Source organism: Oncorhynchus mykiss, chromosome 25 (genome assembly GCF_057628025.1).
Source record: "Oncorhynchus mykiss isolate SJ-2025 chromosome 25, ASM5762802v1, whole genome shotgun sequence".
Lineage (NCBI taxonomy): Eukaryota > Metazoa > Chordata > Actinopteri > Salmoniformes > Salmonidae > Oncorhynchus > Oncorhynchus mykiss.
The window spans coordinates 76803830-76830834 of record NC_143046.1 but is presented as its reverse complement, the minus strand read 5'-3'; the positions used below and the strand labels follow the sequence as shown (position 1 = coordinate 76830834).

The 27005-nt window shown below is 41.0% G+C and overlaps 2 protein-coding genes across 16 annotated transcripts in view; both read left to right on the top strand.

The window, feature by feature from the left end:
* LOC110505782 (bromodomain adjacent to zinc finger domain protein 1A) overlaps window positions 1-18616 on the top strand; it is a 41021-nt gene extending 22405 nt beyond the window's left edge. For 8 of the 15 annotated variants that reach the window (XM_036962344.2, XM_036962343.2, XM_090221120.1 and 5 more), the window contains 7 exons: window positions 6226-6297; window positions 8215-8462; window positions 8740-8882; window positions 15534-15907; window positions 16185-16366; window positions 17432-17519; window positions 17622-18616. In XM_036962344.2, coding sequence (XP_036818239.2) covers window positions 6226-6297; window positions 8215-8462; window positions 8740-8882; window positions 15534-15907; window positions 16185-16366; window positions 17432-17519; window positions 17622-17794 — 1280 coding nt within the window. In that variant the 3' untranslated portion in view covers window positions 17795-18616. The remainder of the gene's footprint in view (window positions 1-6225; window positions 6298-8214; window positions 8463-8739; window positions 8883-15533; window positions 15908-16184; window positions 16367-17431; window positions 17520-17621) is intronic. The other 7 variants (XM_036962347.2, XM_090221113.1, XM_090221114.1 and 4 more) reach the window with 1 other exon arrangement.
* A 173-nt stretch (window positions 18617-18789) lies between these two features.
* Window positions 18790-22680, top strand: LOC110505781 (cofilin-2). The gene is made up of 4 exons (XM_021585217.3): window positions 18790-19035; window positions 20529-20836; window positions 21165-21241; window positions 21644-22680. Exons 1-4 carry the CDS (start codon window positions 19033-19035, stop codon window positions 21754-21756), a joined length of 501 nt encoding a protein of 166 aa, XP_021440892.2. The 5' UTR covers window positions 18790-19032; the 3' UTR covers window positions 21757-22680.
* The last annotated feature ends 4325 nt before the right edge of the window (window positions 22681-27005 follow it).

Here is a 27005-nt window from a genome sequence, read left to right as displayed (position 1 = left end):
CCCGGGGGACTGCTGTGCAGAAATATCAGCCCACCGAGAGAAGCACGAGATTTAACTTCTTTACTCAACTTTCTAGAGCAGTGGTCACCAACTCGGTGATCTCCAAGGCATTCTTAGTCCATCACCAAACATTTCTGTAAAAACCCCAATGATAAAGCCTTGCGTTCCCATTTTTTTTTTTTTTTTGTATTCATCATGGGCTGTTGACGGTAGGTGCACCCGCTTCAGCTGCCCTGTGCACCGGGTAGGCCAACTGTTGCTATTTTGAACCATTTCATGTGTCAGAAGGTACAAAATCTGCCTTCCCGGCGGGCCCAGGGAGGCCTACCGCTAGCCACTTAGATGGCTTAGATGACCTTGTCTGCAGTAACGTAGCAGGCATAAAAGAAAGCTCCAGCTAAGTTGATACTGTGAGATTTCAAAATGTTTAAAACCATGACTAGAGAGACTATCAATGAATAGAGCAAAGAGCTGCTGTTTTTGAGTGAGTTCTTGTTTAAGTTATAAACGCTACAACAAGCACTGCAGCAGTAATGAATGAGTAGGAAGGTTTTAAAAAAATATATATATATATATATATATATATAATATATTTCACCTTTATTTAACCAGGTAGGCCAGTTGAGAATAAGTTATCATTTACAACTGTGACCTGGCCAAGATAAAGCAAAGCAGTGTGACAACAGCACAGAGTTACACATGGGATAATCAAACGTACAGTCAATAACACAATAGAAAAATATATGTACAGTGTGTGCAAATGTAGTAAGATAAGGGAGGTAAGGCAATAAATCTGCCATAGAGGTGAAGTAATTACAATTTAGCATTAACACTGGAGTGATTGATGTGCAAGTAGAGAAGGTGGGGTGCAAAAGAGCAAAATAAATAACAATATGGGGATGAGTTGGGTGTGCTATTTACAGATGGGCTGTGTACAGGTACAGTGATCGGAAAGCTGCTCTGACAGCTGATTCTTAAAGTTAGAGAGGGAGATATAGGTCTCCAGCTTCAGAGACTTTAGCAATTCGTTCCAGTCACTGGCAGTAGAGAACTGGAAGGAAAGGCAGCCAAATGAGTTTTGGCTTTGGGGATGACAAGTGAAATATACCTGCTGGAGTGTGTGCTACGGGTGGGTGTTGCTATGGTGACCAGTGAGCTGAGAAAAGGCAGGCTTTACCTAGCAAAGACCTATAGACGACGAATATGTAGCGAGGGCCAACCAACGAGAGCATACAGGTCGCAGTGGTGGGTAGTATATGGGGCTTTGGTGACACAACGGATGGCACTGTGATAGACTGCATACAATTTGTTGAGTAGAGTGTTGGAGGCTCTTTTATAGTTGACGTCGCCGAAGTCAAGGATCGGTAGGATGGTCAGTTTTACGAAGGTATGTTTGCAGCATGAGTGAAGGATGCTTTGTTGTGATATAGGAAGCTGATTCTAGATTTAATTTTGGATTGGAGATGCTTAATGTGAGTCTGGAAGGAGAGTTTAGAGATAAACCAGATACCTAGGTATTTGTAGTTGTCCACATATTCTAAGTCCAAACCGTCCAGAGTAGTGATGCTCGTCGTGCGGGCAGCGATCGGTTGAAGAGCATGCATTTAGTTTTATATGCATTTAAAAGCAGGAGGCCACGGAAGGAGTGTTGTATGGCATTGAAGCTCGTTTGGAGGTGTGTTAAGTGTTCAAAGAAGGACCAGATGTATACAGAATGGTGTCGTCTGCGTAGAGGTGGATCAGAGAATCACCAGCAGCAAGAGCGACATCGACATGCATGCATGCATGCACGCACGCACACACGCATAGACGCCTAGACGCATAGATGCATAGATAGATTGAAAAGAGTCGGCCCGAGATTTGAACCCTGTGGTACCCCAATAGAGACTGCCAGAGGTCTGGACAACAGGCCCTCCGATTTGACACACTGAACTCTATTTGAGAAGTAGTTAGTGAACCAGGCAAGGCAATCATTAGAGAAACCAAGGCTGTTGAGTCTGCCGATAAGAGAACGGTGATTGACCGTGTCGAAAGCCTTGGCCAGGTCGATGAATACAGCTGCACAGTATTGTCTCTTATCAATGGCGGTTATGATATCGTTTAGGACCTTGAGCGTGGCTGAGGTGCACCCATGACCAGCTCGGAAACCAAATTGCATAGTGGAGAAGGTACGGGAGAATTCAAAATGGTCTGTGATTTTGTTAACTTGGCTTTTGAAGATTTTAGAAAGGCAGGGTGGATATAGGTCTATAACAGTTTGGGTCTAGAGTGTCTCCCCTTTGAAGAGGGGGATGAGTGTGGGATGAGCGCGTCAGATCTTTGGGGATCTTAGACGATACGAAAGAGAGGTTAAACGGGCTAGTAGTAGGGGTTGCAACAATTTTGGCAGATAATTTTAGAGGGTCCAGATGATTCTATCCCAGCTGATTTGTAGGGATCCAGATTTTGCCGCTCTTTCAGAACATCCTCTGTCTGGATTTGGGTGAAGGAGAAGCGGGGGGTACAGAGCTGTTGGTAGAGGTAGCCAGGTGGAAAGCATGGCCAGCTGTAGAGAAATGCTTATTGAAGTTCTCGATTATTGTAGATTTATCGGTGGTTACGGTGTTTCCTAGCCTCTCCTAGTGCAGTGGGCAGCTGGGAGGAGGTGCTTTTATTCTCCATGGACTTTAGTATCCCAGAACTTTTTGGAATTAGTGCTACAGGATGCAAATTTCTGTTTGAAAAAGCCAGCCTAAGCTTTCCTAAGTGACTGTGTATATTGGTTCCTAACTTTCCCTGAAAAGTTGCATATCGTGGGGGCTATTTGATGCTAATGCAGAACGCCACAGGATATTTTTGTGCTGGTCAAGGGCAGACAGGTGAACCAAGGGCTATATCTGTTATTTTTTTATATACTTTTTTTGAATGGGACATGCTTATTTACAATGGTGAGGAAAGTACTTTTAAAGAGCAACCAGGCATCCTCTACTAACGGGATGAGGTCAATATCCTTCCAGGATACCTGGGCCAGGGCGATTAGAAAGGCCTGCTCGCTGAAGTGTTTTAGGGAGCGTATGACAGTGATGGTCGTTTGACCGCGGCCCCATTATGGACAGGCAATGAGGCAGTGATCGCTGAGGTCCTTGTTGAAGACAGTAGAGGTGTATTTAGAGGGCAAGTTGATCAGGATTATATCTATTAGGGTGCCCGTGTTTACAGATTTAGGGTTGTACCTGGTAGGTTCCTCGATAATTTGTGTGAGATTGAGGGCATCTAATTTAGATTGTAGGACGGCCGGGGTGTGAAGCATGTCCCAGTTTAGGTCACCAAACATCTTCAATCAATTCACATATGGTGTCCAGGGCACAGCTGGGGGCTGAGGGGGGTCTATAACAAGTGACAACGGTGAGAGACTTGTTTCTGGAAAGCTGGATTTGTAAAAGTAGAAGCTTGAATTGTTTGGGCACAGACCTGGATAGTATGACAGAACTCTGCAGGCTATCGCTGCAGTAGATTGCAACTCCTCCCCCTGGCAGTTCTATCTTGTTGGAAAATGTTGTAGTTTGGGATGGACATGTCAGAATTTTTGGTGGCTTTCCTTAGCCAGGATTCAGACACAGCTAGGACATCAGGGTTGGCGGAGTGTATCGATAGTCTTGGGTATTTTTTTAACGTCAATATTTCACTTTGTCTGTTCATAGGAGTAACAACATGAATTTGTGCATGAAGCAGAAATAATGCGGTGAGACTCGAGTTTCACCATCAGCTGGAAGATGGTGTCTGTTTTTTTGGTCAGTGGAGGAAAGGGATAGTGGAGTGATGTTGAGAAGCAGACCCTCAGTCTGCTGCGCTCTCCCTCCACTAAAGCTTATCATCATGTCCAGGCACCATCCACCCAGTAAAATAAAAAGCTAATTATTTAAAATGTATGCTCACTTAGCTGTACTTCACAAGTAATATAACAATGGATATATTACCGGTGTGATCATATAGCATACCTCAAATTTTAGAAAATATATATTTTTAAATGGCCTGAACAACAATGCATTAATTGGCAGGGCAATTTCAAGCAAAGTCAATATGTGGTAATGTTTTGGGCCTACAGCTTACTGCACAAACCTCATTGCCACAGTACTGTTTTTAATTGGTTAATGTTGCATGGCTTACGTTTTTTAAGTCATAGATCTCGGCTTGCATTTTGACTAAGGTTATCTTGATTCAGAAGAGTGGTCGCCAACCTTTTCTGAAGTTTTCCCTGTTAACCTTATCAACGTTTCCATTTACTGTGGCAATTGTGATTGAATCAACGCAATATTAGCCACTTTTTAATGCAACATATCGAATAAAACAAAATATGCAAGAGATTTTGTTGTAGGCAGAACGCATCAGAGTAGGATTCTATTGCAATGACACACATGACTCAGCCTGTACTTTATATAGACTAGTGTTGCATAAACTATCAGACCTGCAGTAGGCCTATATGCAAATAGACCATTGCCATATGGATCTGTGCCATTTACTTTGAACTGGACTGTGTTTACAGCATGAGCGGTCGTGAGTAGATGCGCTTGTTTTGAGATCATAGCGGAGGCTGCATGTAGCCACATGTGCCCATTGTGTTCATATCCTTTGCTAGTTAGTGCGTTATTAGCCAAGTTATAGATCATTTGTTGTCAGGAATGGGGGAGTGATTGCTTCCTACAAGAGCACAAAATGTGTACGTTACCTGACTGACTTTTCAAAGATGTCTAGAAAAGTTATTTTTTTTTTTTTATTCTTAAAGGGACAGTGTTGTATTTTGAGACAGGCTTGAATAAGCTAAGTCGGCAGAGGGTAGCATAATTTGTCTGATTCTTTGTAATAATGGTATGGGAATAATAGTGCGTTTTTAATTTTGTAAAGTGGTTTCTTGTGTCAAACAACACAACCCCATTTTCAGTCACATCCTTGTCTGAAGGACAAGTGGATGATCAGGTTCATGTCAAGCCCTGCATGTTTTTTTTTTCAATAGTCTCATGGAATGTAGACCTACAATGAGCACTTCACATTGGCTGCTACTGTAGGCTGAACAGCTATTTCCATGTTAAAATGTTAATGAAGGCTTTTTCTCCATTGTTTTTGATGGTAGGCCACTCTGGTAGGCCTACATTATGATCAAATAGCCACAGTAGCCAACTTGGCCACTGTTATAACTAACTTAAAGTGGGTACAGCCTCAGTGTTCAAAGTAAATGTACGCTGGAAGTTGGACAGAATTTTCACAACGTTCAAGTCTGCACTCAGTAGACCTGAAATTTGTTCCGTGCTGGAAAAAATTGGAGGGAACATGGTCAGAGGCCTTTATCCGAGCATATTTTAACTAGGGCTGAGTAGTAAGTGCTTACTTGATGTCAGCTTGATTTATTTAAATAATCACTGACTTTCATTGTTTGGGTTGAATTCTGTAACAATAAAACAATTCATATAAGTCCTGTGATGGTAGTGACTGCCAATTACTGCTTATCACTGATTAACCATTTATTCGCATTACTTTACAATATTTTTGTGTATTACATTTATTTTATTTGACTTCATTTAATTACTAGTCATCTCTATAGAGCTGCTTCCTATGCTGTCTGACAATCACTCTTTTGTAGTACTTCAAAGTAAATAAGGCATACTTTTATGACTGAATGCCAACTATCAGTCACTTAGATCATGTATTTTCATGGAGAGATATCTCACGAAGCAACAGCTGCTCTCTCTATCCCCTCACGATCACGAATTCTTCTTCCTCTTCCATACCAGGCATAAAAGAAACACAGACCGGACAAGTAGCTGCACAATGACTTATGGTCATTGTAGGTAGTTTAGCTCATAAAATAAAGAATATTGGCCTGTTGGAAACTACAACTCCCTTCTGGATCTGATTCATCTTTAGAGAATGCGCTCATTGAGCTCACAGAAAAAAATGGAATTCAAATCATTGAATCGATGTCAGTCAGTTGTTTTAAAAACTGAAAAATGAGACATTTTTGTTAATCTCTCAGCACTACTTTCAACAGACCTTAACTGCCAGCCAGACAGGGAATGAGTGCTACCTGTGTTTTAATGTCTGCTGTGACCTGTATTTTTCACACTCTAAACTGGTCATTCGAACAGTATGATCTTTTAGGGTTTAGGGCTTTTGATTATGTTTGACGTTCAAATTGATATATTTTGACTTTCATGGCAAAACAGTGCCTCACCTTATTCCCCCTCCCAACAGGCGATGAAGACTCTAAAAGGGACCAGAAGGCAAAGAAGAAGGAGAAGAAAGATGAGGATCAACACAGTGAAGGTAATTATATTATAGATGATGGAGAGGAGTGTTGCATTCTGTGACATGTTTCAAGTTTTTTTGTCATATGCACAAGAAAAGTGAAATGCCTTTCTTGCAAACTCTAAACCCAATAATGTAGTAATCAATGTAGCACTAAAAATAACAAGGTCGAACAAAAACACATGGGAAGTTAAGACGCTATATGCAGGGATACTGGAGTGTTGGCGATAGATATGTATAGGGGTAAGGTGACTAGGCATCAGAATATATGATAAACAGTAGCAGTGGCGTGTGTGAGTCGTGTGTAACAATAAAATACATGGGTGTGTCAACTCAGTCAGTGTAGTTATTTAGCAGTCTTATGGCTTGGGGATAGAAGCTGTTCAGGACTCTCTTGGTGTCAGACTTGATGTACCGCCAGCCATGCGGAAGCAGAGAGGACAGTCTATGACTTGGGTGGCTGGATTTTCTGGGCCTTCCAGACTGTCTGTCTCTTCTCTCTCTGAACCTCAGACGGTAGGGTCTAGGGATAGGCACGGATATTTGAATATCCAAATGGACTTTAGTGTTTGATTACTTGTGAGGGTATACTTAAAAATTTTCAAAAAACAAAAACATTTTTAATAAGAGGCCTATTTTTAAGAAAATGTCATTATTGATGTGACAGTGCTACATATAAGGATAGATCATGACATTAGATATTTCAATATAACGAGTTGACAGGTTTTTTTGAGTGCGCCCCAATAAAGAAAGATGTACTGGTAGACAACACACTTTTCGTGCATGTAGCTTGTCGGACGATCAAAGCAGCGCTACTCAGAGGCTCCTTGTGAAGTGGGAGATTTCTAATCGATGCAAAAAGGGGAAAAAATGACGGAATGAAGTTGGCTAAATGATCAACCAACAGGTAGGCTGTTTTTTAATATGAATGGATGTGAGGAGTGCAGCAAAATCGCCTTAGCCAGCTAGCAAGGCTAATTAACTAACTTAACTGGCTAGTGTAGTTAGCTAGCTTCTTTAACCTAGCGCAGCAACAAGTTTGTCTAACTTGCTCAAATAGGTTTGGCTACTTTCTCTCTCTTTCCGTGTCAGACACACTGGCCTCTGCTCATCTCGCTCCCCTCTCCACCATCTGTGCTGAAACAAGTGCACCTCCGCACGAGCAAGACCCCATTGCAGTAGGAAAAGTTGTTTCTTTTAAACGCATGTATTTCGACTATCTGGATATCTGAAAGAAGTTGACATCTTAAATGCCCATCCTTGGGTGGTGAATACTGTAATAATGTCTGACTGTATGTCTCTTCTCTCTCTGACCAGACAGTAGTGACGGGGTGGTGAATACTACTGTAATAATGTCTGACTGTATGTCTCTTCTCTCTCTGACCAGACGGTAGTGACGGGGTGGTGAATACTGTAATAATGTCTGACTGTATGTCTCTTCTCTCTCTGACCAGACAGTAGTGACGGGGTGGTGAATACTACTGTAATAATGTCTGACTGTATGTCTCTTTTCTCTCTGACCAGACAGTAGTGACGGGGTGGTGAATACTACTGTAATAATGTCTGACTGTATGTCTCTTCTCTCTCTGACCAGACAGTAGTGACGGGGTGGTGAATACTACTGTAATGTCTGACTGTATGTCTCTTCTCTCTCTGACCAGACAGTAGTGACGGGGTGGTGAATACTACTGTAATAATGTCTGGCTGTATGTCTCTTCTCTCTCTGACCAGACAGTAGTGACGGGGTGGTGAATACTGTAATAATGTCTGACTGTATGTCTCTTCTCTCTCTGACCAGACAGTAGTGACGGGGTGGTGAATACTGTAATAATGTCTGACTGTATGTCTCTTCTCTCTCTGACCAGACAGTAGTGACGGGGTGGTGAATACTACTGTAATAATGTCTGACTGTATGTCTCTTCTCTCTCTGACCAGACGGTAGTGACAGTGGTCGGTTGGTGAAGACGGTCCAGGAGCGTTGGAGGGAGTCTCTGCTGGGTTGTTCCAGCATGTCCCAGGTCTTCCTCCACCTCTCCACCCTGGAGCGCAGTGTCATTTGGGCCAAGTCCCTGCTCAACGCCCGCTGTAAGGTCTGTCGTAGGAAGGGAGATGCAGAGAACATGCTGCTGTGTGACTGCTGCGACCGAGGACACCACATCCACTGTGTCCGCCCCAAACTCAAGGTAGGATGGATGATGATTTTCTTCACACATGGCCTATGGATACCCTGTGTTTCCCCTACAATTTTAATGGCGGGCAAGCACATTCTGTCCCCCCCTCCCTAAAATAATTGGAACTCGATCGATAATGTTGGTATGAAACCTTTTCGAGGTTCATTTGAGGACCCTGTTGTCTTGAAAAGTAACCTGATGAAAGAGTGTAGTTCCCCGTCACCTGTAACTCTGCTGTCTACTGTACCGGTGTAATCTAAACCTATTCTTTGCTCTGTGTTGTGTCCAGGCCGTCCCAGAAGGGGACTGGTTCTGCCCGGAGTGCCGTCCCAAACAGCGAGCCAACCGCCTCCCCTCCCGCCAACGGTCCTCTGTCAACTCTGAGGAATTGGAGGAAGAAGACTCTGGGGAGGAGACGACGGAGGAGAAGAGGTGTGTTCTGAGCGTTACTGTACTTCATTGGGTTGAAAGTAGGCAGACCCCATTTAGTCCATAGGCTGTTGGTCGACCGAGACTTCTTTAGTCAACTAGTCACAAATTATATAGATTTTTGTGGTACAAAACACCTGTCTAATTTGCGCCTTTCTCAGTGGACTAATCCATTGTGGAGGCCGTGGGGATGGCACAGTCCATCACTCCAAGACGTGCTACTGAAGTTGTATATGTTGATATTACATAAGAACAATGGTGCAACACAAATACAAAATATTTATTCTATAACAAATGCGCTTTCTCCTGCGTTGATGGTCGCAGTCCACGGTTCTGAAATGTAATCTTCAGTGTGCCGTTAAATTGGCGCCTTTCCCTATATGTTGCTATGTGCATACTAGCGAAGTTAACCAGCGTATCGGTGTTGAGAACAATACGGCGTGGCAGTAATGAAGTGAGGAAATGGGCCTTGCCTTAATTGTCTAAGAAAATTTAGGAGAGGAAACCCCAATTTAATTAGGTCTATAATCCAATAGCCTAACTGTTTAATTTGTCTGGCTTTATAAATCCATATACACAGTTGAAGTCTGAAGTTTACATAAACTGAGTTTAAATGTATTTGGCTACGGTGTTTCACAATTCCTGACATTGAATCCTAATAAAAGTTCCCTGTCTTAGGGCAGTTAGGATCACCACTTTTTTTTAAGAATGTGAAATGTCAGGATAATAGTAGAGGGATTTATTTCAGCTTTTATTTCTTTCATTACATTCCCAAAGTTTACATACACTCAATTAGTATTTGGTAGCATTGCCTTTAAATGGTTTCACTTGGGTCAATTGTTTCAGGTAGCCTTCCACAAGCTCCCCACATAAGTTGGATGAATTTTGGCCCATTCCTCCTGACAGAGCTGTTGTAACTGAGTCAGGTTTGTAGGCCTCCTTGCTCGCGCACACTTTTTCAGTTCTGCCCACAAATTTTCTATAGGATTGAGGTCAGGGCTTTGTGATGGCCACTCCTATTCCTTGACTTTGTTGTCCTTAAGCCATTTTGCCACAACTTTGGAAGTATGCTTGGGGTCATTGTCATACAACTCTCCTTCCGTGGCCTCCAACTGCTCTTAAACGCAAGTAAAACTAAATGCATGCTATTCAACCGATCACTGCCCGCACCTGCTCGCCCGTGGACAACTACAAATACCTAGGTGTCTGGTTAGACTGTAAACTCTCCTTCCAGATTCACATTAAGCATCTCCAATCCAAAATTAAATCTAGAAATGGCTTCCTATATCGCAACAAAGCATCCTTCACTCATGCTGCCAAACATACTAAAACTGACCATCCTACCGATCCTCGACTTCGGTGATGTCATCTATAAACTAGCCTCCAACACTCTACTCAGAGACTGCATCTAGTTTTATCACAGTGCCATCTGTTTTGTCACCAAAGCCCCATACACTACCCACCATTGCGACCTGTACGCTCTCGTTGGTTGGCCCTCGCATCATACTCGTCGCCAAACCCACTGGCTACAGGTTATCTATAGGTCTTTGCTAGGTAAAGCCCCACCTTATCTCAGCTCACTGGTCACCATAGCAGCACCCACTCGTAGCACTCCAGCAGGTATATCTCACTAGTCATCCCCAAAGCCAATTCCTCCTTTGGTCGTCTTTCCTTCCAGTTCTCTGCTGCCAATGACTGGAACGAACTGCAAAAATCTCTGAAGCTGGAGACTCATCTCCTTCACTAGCTTTAAGCACCAGCTGTCAGAGCAGCTCACCGATCACTGCACCTGTACATAGCCCATCTGTAAACAGCCCATTTATCTACCTACCTCATCCCCATACAGTATTTATTTATCTTGCTCCTTTGCACCCCAGTATCTCTACTTGCACATTCATCTTCTGCACATCTACCATTCCAGTGTTTAATTGCTATATTGTAATTACTTTGCCACCATGGCCTAATGCCTTAACTCCCTTATCTTACCTCATTTGCACTCACTGTATATAGACTTTTTGTTTTATTTTGTTCTACTGTATTATTGACTGTTGTTTATTCCATGTGTAACTCTGTTGTTGAATGTGTCGAATTGCTATGCTTTATCTTGGCCAGGTCACAGTTGCAAATGAGAACTTGTTCTCAACTAGCCTACCTGGTTAAATAAAGGTTAAATAAAAAATACATTTAAAAAATGGTCCATTTGGAAGAACCATTTGCGACCAAGCTTTAACTTCCTGACTGATGTCTTGATGTTGCTTCAATACAGTGCCTTGCGAAAGTATTCGGCCCCCTTGAACTTTGCGACCTTTTGCCACATTTCAGGCTTCAAACATAAAGATATAAAACTGTATTTTTTTGTGAAGAATCAACAAGTGGGACACAATCATGAAGTGGAACGACATTTATTGGATATTTCAAACTTTTTTAACAAATCAAAAACTGAAAAATCGGGCGTGCAAAATTATTCAGCCCCCTTAAGTTAATACTTTGTAGCGCCACCTTTTGCTGCGATTACAGCTGTAAGTCACTTGGGGTATGTCTCTATCAGTTTTGCACATCGAGAGACTGACATTTTTTCCCATTCCTCCTTGCAAAACAGCTCAAGCTCAGTGAGGTTGGATGGAGAGCATTTGTGAACAGCAGTTTTCAGTTCTTTCCACAGATTCTCGATTGGATTCAGGTCTGGACTTTGACTTGGCCATTCTAACACCTGGATATGTTTATTTTTGAACCATTCCATTGTAGATTTTGCTTTATGTTTTGGATCATTGTCTTGTTGGAAGACAAATCTCCATCCCAGTCTCAGGTCTTTTGCAGACTCCATCAGGTTTTCTTCCAGAATGGTCCTGTATTTGGCTCCATCCATCTTCCCATCAATTTTAACCATCTTCCCTGTCCCTGCTGAAGAAAAGCAGGCCCAAACCATGATGCTGCCACCACCATGTTTGACAGTGGGGATGGTGTGTTCAGCTGTGTTGCTTTTACGCCAAACATAACGTTTTGCATTGTTGCCAAAAAGTTCAATTTTGGTTTCATCTGACCAGAGCACCTTCTTCCACATGTTTGGTGTGTCTCCCAGGTGGCTTGTGGCAAACTTTAAACAACACTTTTTATGGATATCTTTAAGAAATGGCTTTCTTCTTGCCACTCTTCCATAAAGGCCAGATTTGTGCAATATACGACTGATTGTTGTCCTATGGGCAGAGTCTCCCACCTCAGCTGTAGATCTCTGCAGTTCATCCAGAGTGATCATGGGCCTCTTGGCTGCATCTCCGATCAGTCTTCTCCTTGTATGAGCTGAAAGTTTAGAGGGACGGCCAGGTCTTGGTAGATTTGCAGTGGTCTGATACTCCTTCCATTTCAATATTATCGCTTGCACAGTGCTCCTTGGGATGTTTAAAGCTTGGGAAATCTTTTTGTATCCAAATCCGGCTTTAAACTTCTTCACAACAGTATCTCGGACCTGCCTGGTGTGTTCCTTGTTCTTCATGATGCTCTCTGCGCTTTTAACGGACCTCTGAGACTATCACAGTGCAGGTGCATTTATACAGAGACTTGATTACACACAGGTGGCTTGTATTTATCATCATTAGTCATTTAGGTCAACATTGGATCATTCAGAGATCCTCACTGAACCTCTGGAGAGAGTTTGTTGCACTGAAAGTAAAGGGGCTGAATAATTTTGCACGCCCAATTTTTCAGTTTTTGATTTGATAAAAAAGTTTGAAATATCCAATAAATGTTGTTCCACTTCATGATTGTGTCCCACTTGTTGTTGATTCTTCACAAAAAAACACAGTTTTATATCTTTATGTTTGAAGCCTGAAATGTGGCAAAAGGTCGCAAAGTTCAAGGGGGCCGAATACTTTAGCAAGGCACTGTATATCCACATAATTTTTCCTGCCTTATGATGCCATCTATTTTGTGAAGTGCACCAGTCCTTCCTGCAGCAAAGCACCCCCACAACATGATGCTGCCACCCCTGTGCTTCACGGTTGAGATGGTGTTTTTTGGCTTGCAAGCATCCCCCTTTTTCCTCCAAACATAATGATGGTCATTATGACCAAACAGTTCTATTTTTGTTTCATCAGACCAGGTGACATTTCTCAAAAAAGTACGATCTTTGTACCCATGTGCAGTTGCAAACCATAGTCTGGCTTTTTTATGGCGGTTTTTGAGCAGTGGCTTCTTCCTTGCTATGTGGCCTTTCAAGTTTTGTTGATTTAGGACTCGTTTTACTGTGGATATAGATACCTTTGTACCTGTTTCCTCCAGCATCTTTACAAGGTCCTTTGCTGTTGTTCTGGGATTGATTTGCACTTTTCGCACCAAAGTACGTTCATCTCTAGGAGACAGAAAGCGTCTCCTTCCTGAGCGGTATGACTGCTGCGTGGTCTGACTGTATGGTGTTTATACTTGCGTACTATTGTTTGTACAGATGAACGTGGTACCATCAGGTGTTTGGAAATTGCTCCCAAGGATGAAGCAGACTTGTGGAGGTCTACAATGTTTTTTTTTATCTGAGATCTTTGCTGATTTTCATTGGCTTTTCCAATAATGTCAAGCAAAGAGGCACTGTGTTTTAAGGTAGGCCTTGAAATACATCCACAGGTACACCTCCAATTGACTCAAATGATGTCAATTAGCCTATCAGAAGCTTCTAACGCCATGACATTTTCTGGAATTTTCCGAGTTGTTTTACAGGCACATTCAACTTAGTGTATGTAAACTTCTGACTCACTGGAATTGTGGTACAGTGAAATAATCTGTCTGTAAACAATTGTTGGAAAAATGACTTGTCATGCACAAAGTAGATGTCTTAACCGTCTTATCTAAACTATAGTTTGTTAAAAATACATTTATGGGGTGGTTGAAAAACGAGTTTTAATGACTCCAACCCCTAAGTGTATGTAAACTTCCGACTTCAACTGTATCTACAGAAATAAGGTGTATCCTGTTTTGTGTTTGTTTAATAGTCTACTTATTCTGCGAGCACCAAGCCTCACAACCACATGTCAGATAAAGCAATTTCACAAATGTGGCTGTTTTGTCATATCTTAGCTATGCTGTAATAAAGGCTTTAAAAATGTATGTAATAATTTAACAAACTCTGGTATTATAATTGATTTAGTGTTTACACTGTTTCAAGTAGTCAGAAAAATAACATTGTCATCTAACTGCACATAATAATGAATAATATGCATGCAGCTCTTGCTCCTATACAATCCTTTTTCTTAATCTCCTTATTGTTATTACAATAATTATAATCTGTATGCCTAAGTGTCAGCGATTAGGTGAATGGAGAAGCGGAGTCAGGCGCAGGACACAGGTATGAGTATTAATCTGAATTTACTCAATGTAAGCAATGTTCCAACAAGGAAAAATACAAATATCCGGAGCACAAGGAACGAACCCACATGACAATGACAATCACTCACAAAACAAAAAAGGAAGCCAGAGGGTTAAATAAGGAACATTGATTATGGAATGGAAACCAGGTGTGTATAATGAAGACAAAACTAAAATGAAAAGTGGATCGGTGGTGACAAAGCCGGTGACGTCGACCGCCGAACGCCGCCCGAACAAGGAGAGGGACCAACTTCGGCTGAAGTCGTGACACTAAGAGCGAGTCCGGTTTAGACTTAATACTTTAATTTACGCCTATTTCAATATAGGCTCCTGTATCTATCAATTATTCCTTCATGTAATCACGTAGCATACATGCTTTGAAATGCAATCAAGCATTTTTGTTTTAAAATGTAATAACAAAGGGAGCCTTGAATAATTAGCCTAAACAATAAATGTTTTTGTTGTCTTTGCTGTAATAAAGCCTTCATAAAAAATATAATTAGGACAGTCTATGGTACTTATCATTTTTGTGTTTACACTTCCAAATGGTCAGATTTAAAAAAAAATGTGTTATCTGACAGCACTTTATTGTAATTTGACTGCGCTTGCTCCTATAACCTCCTTTCCACAATTAAGTAAAATGTCTTACACAGATCTGACTTCCCTCCTGAGTAACCAGTAAACATTCCCCTGTTTCGAGTTTATTTTTCATGTCCACTGCATCAATTTTGCTGTCACGTATAGAGTTAATAACCAATTTATTGATGCGATTATGATAGGTTATAGGTCAGGCCTTATTGGTCACTAGCATGCAATACACACCCTTTCAAGCAAAAGTTGAGGGAATAGGGAATGTTTTTCCTAAACAAATTATTGATTTCGGTAACAGAACTTTTCAGCCCAGAAATGACAAACTAAATGGCTGTAATTATGTTGCAGCTTCAGCACGGACGGCGAGATAAACACATGCTGTGCTGCCTGTCAGATGCAGCAGGGAGGAGCGAGACCACATGCACCAGACAGACACTTGCTGTATTTTTTTATGTTTGCTTTTGAGCCATTTGTGTGTAATTATTTCATCAAACAGTGTGCTTAAAGCATCAGAAAAGCTCAGTGCATAGGTGGTGTCTATATCGATTGGTCGAAAGAACAAACGACTCTCGGTCAATCAAGATTTTTTGTTGTTGTACAGCCGTAGTTTATATTAAATTGAATACTTTAAAACAATAAACAACCCAACACATTTAGTTTAGTCAGATATCTGAAGTTTCCCTCCCACAATTCTGTCTCCCTCTTCTCCTTTAGTGCCGCTAAAAAGGTCCGGACTGCTGTGAAACCTGCTGTGCCTACTACCAAAGGAAGTCGGTCGAGCAGGACCAACTCAAGTCATTCCACCCCCCGGAGCCAGCAGACCACCCCCAAACAGGCCCCCTCAGCTGGGAAGGGAGCTGCTTCCAGGTCCTCAGGGAATAAGCCCACCCCAGTCTCCAATAAGCCCACCCCAGTCTCCAATAAGCCCACCCCAGTCTCCAACGGCAGACCTCCACCACGGCCAGGCAGCAGAGTCAGCTCCCGGCTCAGTCATGAGATATTGGCAACCAACGGTACCTCCAGCAGGCCAGGCAGCCAGCTCACTCCATCTCTGTCTCTGGCAGACTCCCGTAAAAGACCAATCTCAGGTAAGACCAGTTAAGACAGTGGGAGGGGAGATGGAAGAGGGTTGTGTTAGGTGATTAAAAATACAAAATTGTGTTCTTATAAAGTAGTGCGTTAACATGATGTGCCAGGGTCTTTATATTGCTGAAGATGTAATGCAAAAAAAAAGTATGTCTGTATAAAAGTGTTGAATGTTTAATTTTCTCATGTATCAATTACACAATTTCCCTCTAGTTTCTAGGCTTTCTCACTCACTGTGCTCATCTTTGCATTTATATTCTCCTTCCGCTGTTTCTCCAGCAGAGGTCTCCCACAAACCCAAGCTGGTCCTGACTCCCTCAGTCTCAGGTTCTTCTTCCAATCGTCGCAGCTCAGGGAGGAACCTAGGAGTCCATGAGCTGTCTGCCTGCGAGCAGCTGACTGTAGAGCTAGTCAGACATGAAGACAGCTGGCCCTTCATGAAACTGGTGTCTAGGACACAGGTAATACCTGACTTTATTTAAAGGCTGATATGAGAGGCACGCAGAGCGACGTGCATGCGTTTAAAAAAACAGCGCACACACACATGCAAGCACTTCTATGAATACGTTTTCCTATACTATTACATAACTAGCTACGTCACTAGTGACACACATACAGTGCCTTCAGAAAGTATGCATATACCCCTTGACTTATTCCACATTTTGTTGTTACAGCCTGAATTTAAAATGGATTAAATGTATTTGTTTCTCACCCATCTGCCACATAATGATAAAGTGAAACATGTTTTTTGAAATGTTTGCACGTTTACTGAAAATGAAATCCAGAAATATCTTATTTACACAAGAATTCACACCTCTGAGAGTAAATACTTTTGTAAAAGCACATTTGGCAGTGATTACAGCTGTGAGTCTTTCTGGGTAAGTCTCTAAGAGCTTTCCACACCTGGATTGTGCAACATTTACCCATTATTATTTTCAAAATTCTGCAAGCTCTGTCAAATTGGTGGTTGATCATTGCTAGACAACCATTTTCAGGTCTTGCTGTAAATTTAAGTCAGCTTGTAACTCTGCCACTCAGGAACCTTCACTGTCTTATTGGTAAGCCACTTTGGCCTAGATGGCAGTGTATGTTCAAAGATTTGACTGATCCAATGACCCATTGCATTTCTGTTCAAAATGTTGTATCAAGTCTGCCAAAATGTGCCTAATTGGTTTATTAATACATTTAAGTTCATAACTGCACTCTCCTCAAACGATAGCATGGTATTATTTCACTGTAATAGCTACTGTAAATCGGACAGTACAGTTAGATTAACAAGAATTTAAGCTTTCTGCCCATATCAGATATGTCTGTCCTGTGAAATGTTCTTGTTACTTACAACCTCATGCTAATCACATTAGCGCACATTAGCTCAACCGTCCCGCGGGGGGGGGGGAGACACCAATCCTGTAGAGGTTTTAATTACTTCACTAGTCAACCTCAATACTAACTTGTTGTATTGCTTTGAGATTTGTGGATTGTTTTGTCTTTTTAAATGACCTGATTTTGTCTCCTCACTTCTGCAGGTTCCAGACTACTTTGACATTATCAAAAAGCCCATTGCGCTGAGCACTATCCGAGAAAAGGTTAACAACTGTGCATATAAAACAGCCAGTAAGTTGAGATTTTGCTTTTTTGTGTTAACTAAAACCTTTTTATGCCGTCATGTTTCTGTACTTCACCAGATGGGACATTTTATATATGTTTTTCTCACAGCTGCTTACGTTGAGGACGTGGAGCTTATGTTCGCCAACTGTTTACAATACAACCCTCAGCACACAAATGAAGCTAAAGCAGGAACAAGGCTCCAAGCCTTCTTCAACTCAGAGATCTTTAACCTGGGGCTGGCGGACCGGACCACTCCTCCACTGAAGCGGTCCCGGATGTAAAGCCGACTGGCTGAAACTACTTGGTCGTATTCATTAATGCACACCGTAGCAATTTGTTTTTTACCTGGATGTTTTTCAACAAAAAACTATTTCTTCTTGGACAAATTCAGGTAGTCCCTTCCTGTTTCGCTTTTGTTTTCATCCATTTTTTTCTCTAGTGAATACCATAATTCATTGGAAAGTCTGAACATTCCCAAAGCATTGTGCAGTGTAATATCATTCCCTCAAGATAATGCAGGAACAACTAACTCGCTGTGAAAGTATTTGCACTCAATATTTGAAAACAACTCTTTTCTATTCGTATTCACTCAGGGAAAATGAATTGTGGTTGGAAAGAAGTGTTTTTAACAGTGCATTTTTATATTTTGTATCTTGTGAGGATTTCTAGACTTTCTTTGTGCACGTAATTTTCTTTGACCATTTCAGTTAATTTAGATGACTTAAGTATTAACTTTAATATGGACAGTTTTGCATTTGTTCGTTTCACAGTACTGAACAGTAAACTAATTTTGCATGGACTGTTTCAGGTTCCCATCTTTCAGGGAAACACTACACTGGAATCTGATTTACTGTTCCTTATTTCCTATAATTCATTGGTTATTTATTTTAGTTAAGCTAAGAACTTGCTTTAAATTATATTTTTATAGAACATGTTTGTTTTTGTAAAGAATTATTGGCATAGGTTTTAGTTCAAACTATAGAAAACTGTTTTGTGGTAGGGTTTAAATACTGAGTTTTGTCCCCCTAACTTTCTCACCTCTGCTTTTGTATTTGCTATCGTGTATATTTTCTATATGTAAAAATAAATTCACTGTTTTAATATTTCTTGGTCAGCTCTCACTTGTGTTGCCAATCTCTGATTCATAAATATGAAGTTCCTGAATATATTAATGGCGTCTATTTTAGGTTAATATTTTTTCTACACCTCACTGAGATAAAATGGGCTCAATATTTTGTAGGGTTAGAGAGAACTTAAATTTCCTGGCGGGGAAGTTGGTGTCCGCAGTGAAGTGTAGAAATCCGCAAGTGAATTTAGCTTTATTGTTAACCGTAAGTCACAAGACAAATTCCCCTTATCCCTTCGAATCCCACTGCTGATCCCGCCCGCCGCAAATGCAGTGGCTCATACTCGCGCGCCCCGTACCCCCACCCCGTCAGGACGTTCATTCCCATATCTCTTTACCCCTAAAGATTTCCCCACATAATAGCAAATCTCACAGGACCGACGATCTTACAACATGGTAGGATAATTTACTCTTCTAGTTGAGTGCTGAAACTACTCGTAGTTTCTAGTTGAGTGATGATTTTAACTTTTTGTAACTTTGTTGCAACATTGGGCAGTGTTCGACATTGGCTTGCTTGCTTACGCACCAACGTTTTGATTGCTGGTTACAGTTCTACATTCCGCAGTGGTGCGCTATAGCTACAATGTTTGTTTTATATATATATATATATATATATGTGATTTCGTTTGTAAAATCAGTTCCAATTTAGGATTGTTACAGGGCCTGCATCCCCAGGCGGCCATTTTAACCTAATTATAGCGCAGTCCGCTATCTAACTAACGTTTCTCACTCTACCACTGACAGTTACCTTCATGATCTGAAAGTTTAGCCAAGTTGGCTTGCTAGCTAATAACATAGCTAGCTACCTGATAGCAATTATGTTTTCTACACGACAAGCTACCTTTAATGATTGGGACTATCTAACGTCAACTTGTAATGGTCTTGCCTGCCTCCTGTTTTGTTTGATTGCACTCAAGCCAATACGCCCATGCGGATTTCCACGCTTGTTTGACAGTGGAAACTAGCAAGCATTTGCAAGCCAATATTGTTCCCATAGGTACTGGTTTACTGTAGTGGGCCTAACCGACTAAACTCCACTATTTACAATATAGTTGAGTGGCGACTAGTGTGTGCGCACTGGAGCGCCAAAGTCACACACAATTATTTCAGGACCCAAAAGACAAGTCTACAATTGCAGGCTATGCTTTGCGTGCTCAAATCAGTCGTTTTTGAAAACGTCATTTTGTGACGTCGTAGCTCCAGTCTGCCCATACTGATCGCACCTCAACACAACTCGTTGAGTTGAGTTTAATCGGATACCGTGGGCTTTGACACATGCACATGTTGCTATACACCAAGCGAGTTACCTGTCTCATTCACTGACGGTTGACAGTGTGGTGGTCACTAACTAGTCACTGGTCAGCGAGTTTCGTGCACTCTTTTGATAGATTGAGGGTGGCTAATCAGCAGTCACCACTGTTGGAATGTCTTAATATTGCCACAGCTTGGCTTTCTGGTCCGATTGTCATCTTTAATAGAGAGAACACTTTGGCCAACTAACATAGCAGCGTATGTAGCCCAAAGGCCGGTAGATGGCGATATTGTTGATCCAAACGCATTTGTATGCAGTCGGTAATACACTCCTATACCCCTCCGTACCTAAAACGTTCTCCATTCAGGCTGACAAGTCTTCGATTTCCTCAACTACATTTACTGGCGACAAGACTGTTAAATATGTGTACTTTATGAAACACCATTTCCACCACCATGCTAATGTTACATCCTGATGTTGCGCCCTGCTTTCAGCCAGAGTTAACAACTGACTGCTGCAAGCTAATTGGCTGAACGCCATTCACAATAATCTAGGCTGCTATATCATCTGGTTCACATTTGAGTTCTAAATCACACCTTGAATGAACCTTGTATATCATCCTCCCCTCTTTCCACAGGCCTCGGGTGTCACTGTCAACGATGAAGTCATCAAGGTCTTCAATGACATGAAGGTCAGGAAGTCATCCTCTACCGAAGATGTAAAAAAGCGTAAAAAGGCTGTGCTGTTTTGCCTCAGCGATGACAAGAAGAAGATCATCGTAGAGGAGGGCAAGTGGATCCTCGTTGGTGACATTGGGGAGTCGGTGGACGATCCATACGCATGTTTCGTCAAGCTTCTACCGCTCAACGATTGCAGATATGGCCTATACGATGCCACATACGAAACAAAAGAATCCAAGAAAGAAGACCTGGTATTCATATTTTGGTAAGTTTGTACATTGCCTTTTGTTAGTTTGAAAGGTGCAAAGCTGCTGTCAATAATGTTTCTTAAAAGCCTATATTCCCTAGCTTGGCTGGGGTGTCATTTGGTAGGTACCCTAGATCAGTGGCTGTGTCAACCACTGGTTCAATCGCTGGGATCTGACACCGAATTAGTCAATTCATATTAAGTGTTGTGCTGGAGGACCATAGCTTGGTGGTCCCTGCTATAAAAAGTTTGAGAAACAGAAACATTGCTGCTGCTTTCATTTGTGTTGTATGGATTACTATGGAATAAAGCCGTTATTAAGTCAGTGTTTCCCACCTCATTCCAGGGCACCTGAGGGTGCGCCCTTGAAAAGCAAGATGATCTATGCTAGCTCTAAAGATGCCATTAAAAAGAAGTTCACAGGTAAGTGAAAATTGCTATATACAATCACTATTTCTGTTCTGTTTGACCTGATATTCAATGATCGTGTGGTTCAGTAATTTATTCGGGTGATGTCAGAATTTGCATAGTAAAAACTAGGCTATCTTATCAAAACTATCAAGTATTAATAACTACAAGTTATTTTCTTTTCGTATTCATGTTCTATGAAAGTGTCATGAATGTCAGTGTTGGCGTTTCAAATTTTTCAAAATACCATTTAATTTCTACCCCATTGATCCATTGAAAGTTTAGAGAAGAATGTGTGGGATCAAACAAAATTCCCCCAGACACCCCTGTCATTTTTGATAGTGCTTCCTTTAGTATTCAACACAACAGTATAAAACAGATGGGAATTAACTTGATATACTCGCCTTTGTTTTTCAGGTATCAAACACGAATGGCAAGTCAACGGATTAGACGACATCCAGGACCGCGCCACCCTGGCAGACAAGTTGGGTGGAAACGTGGTGGTATCACTCGAAGGGTTACCATTGTAAATGGAAAATACTACGTGCCATCTGGATTCCAGACGCTTTCATCTTAGCAGCTGTATCTATAGCATTTGAATCTAAAGGAATAGCTTTAGGCTTTTTTGGTCTGTATTTTTTCCACACAATGGAAGAGATGGATGGAGATCTCATTAACATATGCGAAAGCCTACAAGTTATTTTGCCAGAAAACTTCAACTTCTTTTTTTTTTTTATTTTTTTTACCTTCAAGGAATGATCACACATCACAGGTTTTTCCAAAACAAATATGAACAGCAACGCCACACTACCTGAGATTAATAACACTCCCACAATAAAAACATTAAGATTAGCACTGTTTTTGCGTTCTTCGCCACTTAAACAATGATGACTAAATGCTCAGTAGCATAGGAAAATGTGAATGCTTTCTATAATGCCTTGACAGTCATATTCACTGCCTAGGTTACAGCTAATGGCAAGTATTTTGCACTCATGAGGTTTTCATATGACTGACTTATTTATTTACAATGTTCTATTTTATCCAATATGTTATTTGACATGGCAAAACACGTAATAGACTATGCATATACTAAGCACTTTGTTTATACACTACAAAAGTTGAGGCAAAAAGGTCAAGAATAACTAAAGAATATCTGTATTTATGTTAACTAGATAGAGATGTTACCAGTTTTCATTCCTTTTATGCATATGGACAAGAACAGATCAGTATTTGACTGTTCAATTGCCGCCTTGCTTTCATTTGAATGTACAGGACACCACAGTAAAAAGGGGGGTTGGTGCTTGCAGTTTTTTTTAACACTAAAATAAAGATATTTCAAATATATCAATAAAGATGGCAATATGTGCATTTGGAGCCTTAAGTGGAACATTGTTTTTGAGATTGGGTGAGGAGGTTGCCACTTTACAATAAAACCTTGTGGCAGATAACAGAAATATGTGTCTTTTGTTCTGTGTTGTCTGTCTGTGTGCATCTGTTCATCAGGAGGGCTGGGCAACAATAAAGAGATACGTGACTGATTTCCTCTAACAGGAAATAGAAAAGATCTGGTCTACATGCTGTGTATTGGTTAATGTTTTATTCAATTAAACCGGATGCAGGGGGTGACGATTTTCTTGGCTCAGTTCAGAACAGTACAATGTTACGGAAAATTCAGAAATATATTGTTTAGAATAGATAGCATTCTTTGTTGTGTAGAAGAGGGAATCATTTCAGTTCTATAATTTCTGTATAAGGTGGTTTCTCTGATGCTTTTTATATGTAATGTCTACAGTCTTATAAGGGAAGCCAAGCTAGTAAGGCTATTTCTGTAGGAGTACAGTAAACCATTCATGACCGATCATACTGTATGTCATGGTGAATTGGAGTACTGTCAACTTTTAAAAAAAAATTTAACTAGGCATTTGGTATTTTATTATTGCAAAAGCAGCAGCTACTCTTCCTGGGGTCCACACAAAATATGAAACATAAGACAGAACATCATTAGACAAGGACAGAACTACATAAATGTTTTAAATGCCACACGTAGCCTACATATCAATGTATACACACAAACAATCTCGGTCAAATAGGAAGAGGTGTGGTGCCGCGAGGTGTTACTTTATGTTTTTTGAAATCAGGTTTGCTGTTTATTAGAGCAATATGAGATGGTAGGAAGTTCCATGCAATAAGGGCTTTATATAATACTGTACGTTTTATTGAATTTGTTCTGGATTTGGGGACTATGAAAAGAAGTCTGGTGGGATGTGTGTGTGTCAGAGCTGTCTGTAAGTTGACTATGCAAACTATTTGGGATTTTCAACCCAATGTTTCTTATAAAAAGAAGTGATGCAATCAGTCTCTCAACTCTTAGCCAAGAAAGACTGGCATGCATAGCATTTACATCAGCCCTCATTACAATGAAGAGCAAAACGTGCCGCTCTGTTCTGGGCCAGCTGCAGCTTAACTAGGTCTTTCCTTGCCGCACTGGACTACACGACTGGACAATAATCAAGATTCAACAAAACTAGAGCCTGCAGAACTTACTTTTTGGAGTGTGGTGTCAAAAAAACAGAGCATCTCTTTATTACAGCTAGACCTCTCCCCATCTTTGCAACCATTGAATCTATATGTTTTGACCATGACAGTTTACAATCTAAGGTAATGCCAAGTAATGTAGTCTCCTCAACTTGTTCAACAGCCACAACATTCATTACCAGATTCAGCTGAGGTCTAGAACTTAAGGAATGATTTGTACCTAATACAATGCTCTTAGTTTTAGAGATGTTCAGGACCAGTTTATTACTGGCCACCCATTCCAAAACAGACTGCAACTCTTTAAGGGTTTCAGTGACTTCATTAGCTGAGGTTGCTGATGCATATATGGTTGAATCATCAGCATACATGGACACACATTCTTTGTTTAATGCCAGTGGCAGGTCATTGGTAAAAATAGAAAAGTGTAGAGGGCCTAGAGAGCTGCCTTGCAGTACACCACACTTTACATGTTTGACATTAGAGACACTTCCATTAAAGAAACCCTTTGAGTTCTATTAGATAGATAGCTCTGAATCCACGATATGGCAGAGGTTGAAAAGCCATAGCACTTAAGTCTTTTCAACAACAGGTTATGGTCAATAATATCAAAGGTTGCACTGAAATATAACAGTACAGCTCCCACAATCTTCTTATTATCAATTTCTTTCAACCAATCATCATTGATTGAACTACACTGACATCATTTGTGCAGTGCAGTACATGCCCTTCTCTATAAGCATGCTGAACATCTTTTGTTAATTTGTTTACAGAGAAATAGCATTGTATTTGGTCAAACACAATTTTTTCCAACAGTTTGCTAAGAGCTGGCAGCAAGCTTACAGGTCTGCTGTTAGAACCAGTAAAGGCTGCTTTACCACTCTTGGAGACCGAATTACGTTGTCTTCCCTCCAGACCTGAGGACAAAGACTCCTCTAGGCCCAGATTAAAAATATGACAGATAGGAGTGGCTGTATAGTCAGCCACCATCCTCAGTAGCTTTACATCTAAGTTGTCAATGCCAGGAGGTTTGTCATTATTGATTGTTAACTATTTTTCCACCTCTCCCACACTAACTTTACAAAATTCTAACTTACACAGCTTTTCTTTCATGATTTGTTTTTTATGCATGAATATAATAAGTTTGCCCACTTTGCCAATGAAATAATCATTAAAATAATTGGCAACATTAAATGTTTTTTTGATGAATAAGCCATCTGATTCGATGAAAGATGGAGTTGAATATGTCTTTCTGCCCATAATTTCATTGAAAGTACTCCAAAGTTTTTTTACATCCTTCTTTATATCATTGATCTTGGCTTCAAAATAGTTTCTTCTTCTTTTTGTTGAGTTTAGTCACATAATTTCTCAATTTGCAGTAAATAAGCCAGTCAGATGTACAGCCAGACTTATTAGCCACTCCTTTTGCCCCCCCTCCCCCATCTCTTTCAACCATACAGTTTTTCAATTCCTCATCAATACATGGAGCCTTAACAGTTCTAACAGTCAGTTTCTTAACAGGTGCATGTTTATCAATAATTGCAAGAAGCAATTTCATAAATTCATCAATTGCAGAGTCTGGATGCTCCTCATTAATCACATCAGACCAACAAATATTGTTTAACTGACCAGCTAGTCAATTAAGAACAAATTCTTATTTTACAATGATGGCTTACCCCGGACAAACCCTCCCCAACCCGGACAGTGCTGGGAAAATTGTGCGCCGCCCTATGGGACTCCCAATCATGGCCGGTTGTGATACAGCCCGGAATTGAACCAGGGTCTCTAGTGACGCCTCTAGCACTTAGATGCAGGGCCTTAGACTGCTGTGCCACTCTGGAGCCGACTGTAATTTGAACATCTATAGATTAACTCATATTTGTAATTTATTTTATACAGCGATCTTTCAACCTTAACACTAATAGTACTGCAGCTTCCCAAATGAATGTAAGCTCTAAGCTCTAAGTTTCAACGAACAGCCAGTCCAGTTGTTCCCTGTCCCTTCATTTGAGCAGGGCCGAGTGTTTCTAGGAGAGAGAGCAGCAGTGTCTTCTACTGCAACTGGGCTGGGGGCCAGGCCTGCTGCTTGTTCCCTGTGGAGAATTTGATCTGCAGGCAGTGAGCAATCCTCTGCTGGTCAGAGCTATTTATGGCCAACACATGCTTTTGTGTCTTGTCGTCGTTGTCCACAAATGGCAAAACGGACAAGTTTCCAAAGAGCAACGAAAGGGAAGCCCTGTTAGAGGAGGAGAGCAGGCAGTTAGAGTACACACGCCCACTGCCCCTACCAAGAATGCATTTCACACTCAAGGAACAGAATAGGAAAGGAAAGAAAGGAATGGAAAAACATTGAAAAAATCCTTGAAGTATTATAAGATGTAACCCCTGTTTATGAGAACTATATACAGTTGAAGTCGGAAGTTTACATACACTTAGGTTGGAGTCATTAAAACTCAGTTTTCACAAATTTCTAGTTAACTATAGTTTTGGCAAGTCGGTTAGGACATCTACTTTGTGCATGACACAAGTTATTTTTCCAACAATTGTTTACAGACAGATTATTTCACTTATAATTCACTGTATCACAATTCCAGTGGGTCAGAAGTTTACATACACTAAATTGACTGTGCCTTTAAACAGTGTGGAAAATTCCAGAAAATGATGCTTTAGAAGCTTCTGATAGGCTAATTGACATAATTTGAGTCAATTGGAGGTGTACCTGTGGATATATTTCAAGGCCTACCTTCAAACTCAGTGCCTCTGTGCTTGACATCATGGGAAAATCAAAAGAAATCAGCCAAGACCTCAGAAAAAAATTGTAGACCTTCACAAGTCTGGTTCATCCTTGGGAGCAATTTCCAAATGCCTGAAGGTACCACGTTCATCTGTACAAACAATAGTACACACATAAACACCATGGGACCAAGCAGCCATCATACCGCTCAGGAATCCTAGAGATGTGTCTCCTAGAGATGAACGTACTTTGGTGCAAAAAGTGCAAATCAATCCCAGGACAACAGCAAAGGACCTTGTGAAGATGCTGGAGGAAAGAGGTACAAAAGTATCAGTAAAACGAGTCTTATATCGACATAACCTGAAAGGCCGCTCAGTAAGGAAGAAGCCACTGCTCCAAAACCGCCATAAAAAAGCCAGACTACGGTTTGCAACTGCACATGGAGAAATGTCCTCTGGTCTGATGAAACAAAAATAGAACTGTTTGGCCACAATGACTATTGTTATGTTTGGA